General features: G+C 32.8%; 1 protein-coding gene across 9 annotated transcripts in view; it reads right to left on the bottom strand.

The window, feature by feature from the left end:
• The window catches only part of LOC108694399 (patronin), a 68749-nt gene that overhangs the window by 52956 nt on the left and 6758 nt on the right, over positions 1-9035 (bottom strand). The window contains exon 1 of one of the 9 annotated variants that reach the window (XM_018203834.1): positions 1551-1881. The exons of the other annotated variants lie outside the window; for them this stretch is intronic. Coding sequence (XP_018059323.1) covers positions 1551-1658 — 108 coding nt within the window. The 5' untranslated portion in view covers positions 1659-1881. Of the gene's footprint in view, positions 1-1550; positions 1882-9035 lie in introns of those variants that run through there. 9 annotated transcript variants of the gene reach the window in all.

The following is a 9035-nucleotide window of genomic DNA, read 5'->3' as shown; positions in this document are numbered from 1 at the left end:
CAACTTAAATATTATAATATTATTATAACTTAATTATTATATTATCATATAATTATATTATATTATTAATAAACTAATTTTGAAATTAAATTTAGTAGATATGCCCATGTATTGTTAAAAGGGCCAGTAAAGATTCAATCGCTTCAATTTACGCGAAGAGGCTCAAAGTTGCGGAATGATATCGTACATTTTGCGAGATCGAAAGTACACCGCGGATTCCGAGCGACGCGCGTTTTTCCTCTCCGTTGTTGTTCACCACCCGTGACGATCACTCGATTAGCGTATGGGAGTGAAATCTTGTCCTTGACATTATTGTCCTTCGTCACTTCGCGAACGTGCATAAAATAACCGCGGATTATTGCCACCCTGCGCCTCCATTTATTTCACAAGAGCTTATAATATATCTTGGCGCACGTGCTCCCGTACGCAAAACCACAAATATTAAAGCATGTATGTTCGAGAAACAATTTGTTCTGCTTCAAATAATATAATGACTTTTTTCGCTCTGACTTGAAATAAAAAAATTATGTCTAATTTTTGTTTTGCGAAAATATGATGGTCAAATTTTCAAATCTTTCTTTTTTTTTAATTTAATCGTCAAAACTCTTTTCAAAATCTATCAGAAACTCTAGAACTTTTTGGGGAAGAGCCAGAACTCTAATTAAATCGAAATTTTGATTATAGGGTGCCAACTTCATAAAGACAGAACAAATAACATTCAATGAATTCGAACCACTAACTTTTAGAAAATATTATACAACAATGTTGCAGAATTTTCCTATGCTGAAGCTTCATATTTCTATCCGCGGTTCTACAAAAATGCTTTTCGATTTAAAAAAATATAGTTTTTTTAAGTTACAAGAAAACTCTTGGAAAAAATTGTACAGTTATACGATAATGTTGTGAAACTTTTGAACAAAGCTTCATATTCAGTTGTTTTTACAAATAATTTTTTGATTTAAAAAGAATTAGACGTACTTAATTTTTTTAGATCAAAGTACAAATTTGAAAAAAAATTGTACGATGGAGCGATATATTGCGAAACTGAGACCTTATTTTTAATCGCTTCCACAAAGATCATCGCTCGTCTTCAAAAATTATGATAATTATTCTTCAAATGTTTTTTACAGTGTATATTTATATCGCTGACTTGCTTCAACACATAACTAAAAAATTATCATTAATTGCTTTGCGAAAAAAAAAACGGAAACTTAAAGAAAAAAAGAAACAACATACTTTTAAAAAATATACTTTTTACATCTCCACGATCAGTTATTATAATCAAAATTACAAAATACAAAATTTATAATTAAATTTAAAAATTAATATTACAAAATTTTGATTCAAAACATTGAAATTAATTTTCTGGAAAATTTTTTTTTTTCCTTTGTTTAGTTGTGTCGTTGTTGTAGTAAATAAACGAATCGATATATTTAGTTAGAAAGAATACGCTTCATGCGGATGATATAAATCGAGAGAAATCGAATGATATTCTGAATACCAATTGTTGGACACAATGTATCACCATTCATGCACGGAGATCAACTTACGTAAATCGTGGTGACGGTCGCACTTCTAACCATATCCCTGACGTCGTCCACCTCACGTATGGACGTTGTAGATGCCGGCGTGGGCGCCAGCATCACTTCGCTCGCCATCCTCGCCTTTTCTCGACAACTGCCTCACCTCGTAAAACTCTTCTCGCGTCGTTCAGTGCACACCTTCGATCGAATTCAAATTGCAAGAGATCCAAATTGAAAATCTGCGATGCATTGCCCCTCCTCAGATTTTTGCCGATGAAAATTTTTCTCATCTATTTCTCATCAGGGAATATTAAAGATTTGATCCGATAACAAAGAAACGCTACATTCACTGTTGAATTCATAATGTTAAATTATACTCAATTTTATGAGTTATTTTCAATTATTTCTGTAGATCGCCACTGTTACTACTCAATATATCATTAATTTAATTAAAATGATGACGTTAAATAATTTAACTAAAAAAAATGTATTAAATTGACTCAAATTTATTATTTATTAGGAACATTATAATATCGACGTTGTTTACTTCAAAATTAATCGCAGATAGATTAATTTATATTTGGACACACATGAAAGTTAAAAGTAACAAAATATTATTTAACTCCAAAGAACTTGGGACCATTACTCCTTTGATATTCAACAGTGTATAAATGATATACACACTAATCATGGCACTTCGATTCATCATGTTCGCAGCATTATCTCGAGGTTATCTCCCGACTGAATTGTCGTGATTTTATAATGCAGTTCCATGAGTTGTTAATCTTCTTGATGTCTCCTCTCGCGAAACTTCAGTATGGCAGCGTTCGTTTCCGGGAAAGTGTCCAAGAGAAGACCCCAGTGAATAAATTTAATTTCAGCGACCAAGTTCTTGGACTGACATTATTAATAACGTGATAATTCACTCGTTCATCGACAACTTCGTTTCTCTTGATATTTCTCTCTTTCCAGTTGATAATTAACAAGACACGAAGCAATGTTCAGCAATAACTGCACAAAGGCTGCAACTACAGCGGAAAATGCCTTCTTCCCGATAACGCAATGGATTCTCTCGATGGTGTGGGTCCAACATCTGTCTTCGATCGTGTCGACGATGGAATTCTCAACACCATCGAGGGAAGAAGTGGTCGAGTCGTTTTGTTTTCACACAATCCAATCGGATCCTTGGGATCGTCGCAGAGAAATTATAGCACCAATTGCAGCGGACGTTGTATGACTTGCTATATCGCGACTATAGATCCCAAGAATGAAGATAACGAGGTAAGAATCGCAATCAATACGCACTTCCGAGATGACGAATCACTCCGCAAAAGCGTGACGTACACGATTGTTCGCATGAGAAGGAAATCCTTGAGATATGCAATTGCATTGCCTGATCCGCCGAGTGTATTAAACAGTTTGCATCCACACGCAAAATTCACTCTTGACTGTCGTATATTTTCACTTTCTTTTCATTAAAATCTGTCTTTTCCCAGACCTTGAGTTTCTTAAAATACTTTCCTCTAAAATCTGTCTTTTTTTCAAACTTGGAATCTCCTGATACACTTCATTAAAATTTCTCTTTTCTCAGATTTTCGAATTTTCTTATACATTTTCTCTTCATTAAGATTTGTCTTTTCTCAAACCATGAGAAGAGACAAATTCCTCCTCCTAAAATTCATTCTTTATGATTAACAAAAAGGCGACTTTTCCCCCGAATAACTCGATTTTCTTCGTCAATCGATGTCACCCATTGATCATTCCGCCACGTGTCTCACCAGGGAATAATTTCGACTGTAGCACGTCGAATTTAATCACATAATAATCAATTCGGATATCCATCTACCAAGGAATACGAGGAGCAGCGCGTCGCCAGTTCCGAGCGCGAGACCACACTACGAGGCGAGTCAGCGTGCGGCTTTAGATTCCGTCGAGTGCACTGGAGACGGCACTCTACGGTCGCACGAGTGAGTCAACTGCTGCGTTTCGTACTCACGAACACCCACGCGAACGCATACGCGGCAGCGAATCAAAATAATGCTGGATCCCTTAAGCCCAACGTGATTGACCCTTACCCTACGGAAACCGGGTCTCCCTTCTTGACCCGTGAACAAAAAAGAACTCTTTCTCTCCCTTAAAATAATTACTCACTATTCTTTTAAGTGAATATACAGAAAGAACGTTTTGCTGAAATATTTAGAAATTTAGATAGATATGGAAATATTTGAAAAAATATCTCGGGTAGATCTGAGAAAATTTTGTTGAACCAAAATGTAGGAAAGTCAAAGATAATTATATAGGAAAGTCATCACAGTTGGAAAATTTGTGTTAAATTTAACACATTTTACATGTTTTGAATAATCTAATTTTTGTGTTAATTTAATACAAATACGTGTTAAATTATTTTAATGGTTCAATAAAATTATTATTTTCAGATCTGTATCTATCTAAATTTTTAGACCTCAGCGAAACTATTCTTTTCGTGCACTTTAGAGAAACGAAAGAACCACACCCTTCTAATTTTAGAGATATAATCCCACCAATTTTACTACGTTAAATGCTAAGTCAAGCGTGTTCCCAAGGAAGAATCATCTGTGATAATTTGTTACGTTAGAGATTTTCTAATTCTAGCTAAGCTTGGCAGAGAATTTTTATATTGTCGGATATTTTTAATTAAAGGAAACGACGAGCGCATCAATATCGCTGTGTGAATAATTATTTTTATCCTGAAAATCGTGCTCTCAAAAAGATGATAAATACAACAATTAAAAATATTTACAGCTTCAGCGAAAGACACGCTGCAAAGAATGCAGCGAGACTAAGTACATCGCGTAATAGGCACGTTCAAAATGCATAGTTGCATAGTTGAAACACCGCGCAGAACAATTTAATTAAACGAATAATTCCCGAGATGACGCACACAGATAAAAATAACTTGGCGAAGCCACAAAGTCTTTTCCCTATATAAACAATTTCTATTTTATCTCATTCTATTTTACGTTACACTGTTAAATTCAAATGATACCTAATTTTAATTATTTTTAAACATTTTTATAAATCGCTATTGCTTCTATTCAATATATATTATTAATTTAACGAAAACAATAAAATTTAATTTAATTTAAGAAAATGTATTAAATTTTATTTAAATTTAGTTAATTATTTACTAAATGTATAATGCATTAAATATGTTAATATCGATGTTGTTACTTTAAACTATGAAAAATTAATTGATTTACATTTTGACACGTATGATTAAAAATAACAAAATTATTTAACTTGAGAATTTTGATTGCCATTGCTTCTTTTATATTTATACTAAAAACAAAATGATGTTGTATCAACAGCATTATTTTAATTGAAAAGAATGTTGTTAATTCACATCACAATTAATGAAACAAATACGTCATGCTCTTATTTTAATAAAATTTTATTTGTTTCATTAATACTGTTGTTAAATTAGATTAGAAGAATCACTAGCTGAAATATTGTCCCATAGATTACGTAATTTCATTTGATTTTATACGATTTTATCTGATGACAAATAATTTTCTTCACTATATATGAAGTCATTTGATAAAATAATTGATTTTATCTATAACCACACAACTATTTCTAATAATTGTATATATAATTATACATATAATCTGATAATTACGGGATTTTATATGAATTTTATAATGATTTCAGGGACTCTGTCCCACATTAAGTGATTATGCTCTCTATTATTAAAGAATATTTAAAAAAAAGCTGTATTAATAGCATTATTTTTAATTAAAATAATGCTGCTGACATATATATAATTTTTTTTTTCAGTGTAACAGAGTATACCTCGCTAAACATTCCAAACTTTCCGGAAACTTTCCCAAAAAACGACAGGCTGTTACCTAGTAGCTGAGAGAATTGATTGTGGAAAGCGACCGAGTGAGCGTATTTCCTTTCGTAGAAAGCATCCGACAATGTGCATGAAACAATGCAGGCCGTCGCACAACGCGGATTCATTTTCTCACGGTGTATTGGATTACTTGTTCTCTGATGAAGGACGTTGTGTGTAAGTGTTGAAAAGACAGAGACGTAACGCAGCGACAACCTATCTCATGCTCCCGGCGACGCCTCCATCTTTTGCAAGTCTGTTTTTATGAGCCGGTTTTATTCATTGGGACACTTCGCGAGACACGATATTACCTGGGACTGTCATAGGAGTATTTAAAATAATAAGGAGTATTTAAAATAAAGAAGAGAAAATATTCGGCGAGTAATAAATTCAACATTCAAATGTCTTTAATACTCAAATACGATACGGTGCTGTTTGAGATCGCACGAGGCCAGAACCCGCTTTCAATTTACCACCCACATCGGCATTTCCCTATTTGCGGTTTCGAAAACGGCTTCGATTATCTCGAGGTACCAAGTGCGAGTACCGTCACTTTCACCGATTAATGCTTTTTAAAAGCGCCTGTTCGAGGATGGGATAACGTGTTATTATTAAAATACACGGTGCACCAGCAGTAAAACACTTTTCTTTACGATAAAGACAATTATTGAATATTGAATTGAAAATATAAATGTTAATAGAAATGCTAATTTACAATTAGCAAATATTTCGAAAGCAAAATGAGCTGATATCTATTAACCTTTCATCTACAACAATTCAAACATAAAATAATTTAATGTAAATTGAAATTCGAGGAAAAATTAAGGATGGAAATTTTTGTAAAAATGTATAACAATATAAGGAAATCCTTACACCACCTTTCTTTATTTCGAAAAAAGAGAGTGAAAGGAGGATGTTAAAAAAAGAGAATTAATTTTTTATCAAAAAAAAGATTTAAGCAAAAGAAATAATACATTGAAAAAAAAAATTGGTTGCTGCAGCCAGCCATATAAAAATACTATGCCATATTTTACTATCTAAATTGCAGCAATCAATCTTTTCGTTCAATGTACTTTTTATATAAATTTTGACATTCTGGATACAATAAAATTATTAGTTCGTAATGTTTAGAGATCATCTTTTAGAGAAAATTAAGCACGAACATGGCCTATTTATCCAAGTTTCAATATTTTTGCTCAATTTTCGAGGTTTTCCAAACGCTACTTTTAATAACTTTATCATCAGATTTCAGAATCTAAAATGCTATTTCTTTTTTACTTACACCTTTTTAAGCAAAAACTGGCCCTTTTTTAACATCCTCTATACTTTGACTACTTGTGCCAAAAAAAACTGGAGAGAGTAAAAACAAAATAAACAATAACAAAATAACAATTAATAACAATGTGTATACACCTAGCTAATCCAAGTTAATTTATGTGCGGAATACATGACATAAACGAGGCTCTATCACGCATACGCTTTATTCATGATATTAATCGTTTCCGAGTATGTGTCATGGTCGTCGTAATTATTCTAAAAGAAGTCGTCAAGGCACGTAGAGAGGCCTCGTCTTTCTCTCATCGTCCGCAAGGCGAATGCAGGTGTCTCTCAAATTAAGTCGTCGTAACTGAACACGATGTGGATCGATCGATCGATATTTCAAGATCAGTGGCGCATCGGGTGCATCAACATCAAGCCACATAGCCACTTTAATCTGGCGTTATTAAAATGAAAATATGTAGCACGATTAAGAGCTGACTAAGAGCTGAGTGGTAATATACTAATAACAATAAAATTTTTTTTTAATATTTCAAATTAAGTTTAGTCCTTGGATACAAATTTGATACATAATTTTGATATAATAAATTTAATGATTCAAAATTTTTAAACTTTAAGCAGAAATAAAGCAGAATTTTGCATACATAGACTGTTTTTTATTATAAAAAACAGGTATTATCTTCTTTTAATAATTTCTTCTGTTTAGAGAGAGAGAGAGAGAGAGAGAGAGAGAGAGAGAGAGACAAGAAATTTATAATTTCATTATTACACTCATTTGCACGATGAACAAAAAGTTTCTTCTTTTTGAAAGACAATATCTGTAATTTCATTATTACAACCTCTTTCTATTCATTTACAAAATGAATAAAAAGAGAAAAGGAGAGAGAAATTTGTATGTTTAATATTATTGTTAAAAACATTTATTCGATCGACTTTCTTCAAATAATTCAATTCTGATTAGCTTATAAAACCGATTGGAGATAATTTTTACAACAATAATTGGACATGATCGTGATATGCAAAAACTGAAGCTAATCCAGATTTTCGTGAACGTTCCTGAGATTCAAAAGACGTAGAAATCGGAACGTGTAATGGGCAAGAAACCACGGCTAATTGCACGGCTCCGCGAACATGCGTGTTGCAGCATGCCTTAATGCACGTTTGATAATTGCACCGCCTGTTACGATGAGGAATGCTCGTCCGCTCCTACATTAGAAAAGGAGGAGAGTCTCAGCGACACGCCTTAAATTAGGCGCTTAGTTTCCAGTACATTAATCGACGGAAACAATCGAGACGAGATCACACTCGAAGAGCACGCACGATAAGATCGCTCTTTTCCTATATCATGGCAATATAGCAACATTAGCAAAAACGTATCACCGTCGATGCATTTACTTGCAGAACGATTATACGAGATCGTAAGATACGTCTCCCTCAGATCGTAACGTCGACTTCAAAAATAAGTAAAGAATTCCGGTATGAATAAAGATCGCTTGCATGCAACAGGAACGACCTTGCTTTCCAGAAACGAGAAAAGGAAACCAGTTTATGCGGCATAGTGCGTTAATGCAGTAAATTTCTCTTTGCGTGTTGGTCCTTTGAAGCAGCTAGATTGCCAACATTCATATAATATTTACGGAAACTACACTCTAAAGAATATGAATTTTTTGGATGTAGATTTAACGCCATGCGGTATTTATATTTTTATATCATGTTGTTTAAATCGTAAATCCACATCACGTTGCACTGAAAAAGTGTATTAAATTTTATTAAATCATTTATTTGAAAAATACCAACTCAGATATTATTTGAGTACAAGTATCATTAATTTAATTATTATCCTTATTGAGTAAATATTTATTATTAACTATATGTATTATTATTAACTATAAATAAATTTTTAGTTGGTATTATTTAAATATTAAAATTTAGTACATTTTTTCTAGTATCAAGGATATTAAATCCATACGCATATTTTTCTAAACTACATTCTAAAATGTCTCCGAGGAAAATTTTACTCAAAATATATATTATATTATATCGAGTAAAATTTTCTTCGAGGATCTTTTGAAGTGTAGCCTTAGAATATATATTTTGTATACGTTTATATAGAAATCAACTTGATAAATTTATATCCGATATATATAAATCTGTAATTTAGGTATTGCCTTAGTAGCTTTTTTTATAACATAATTGACAACACATTTTTGCTTGAGAAGCCAGAACAAATGATACTCATTGAACGTGTGCCAAAAGAGAGATCGTCGATAACGAGGCTGCTCGCATGGCCAAATATCGATTGTTCATCGGTACGGATTGCGCAGACCGTCTGCAATCAGGGTTAACGGTACGGGTAAAAA

This window comes from Atta colombica, unplaced genomic scaffold (genome assembly GCF_001594045.1).
Source record: "Atta colombica isolate Treedump-2 unplaced genomic scaffold, Acol1.0 scaffold12, whole genome shotgun sequence".
NCBI classification, from domain to species: domain Eukaryota; kingdom Metazoa; phylum Arthropoda; class Insecta; order Hymenoptera; family Formicidae; genus Atta; species Atta colombica.
This window is presented reverse-complemented; position numbering and strand designations above follow the sequence as displayed.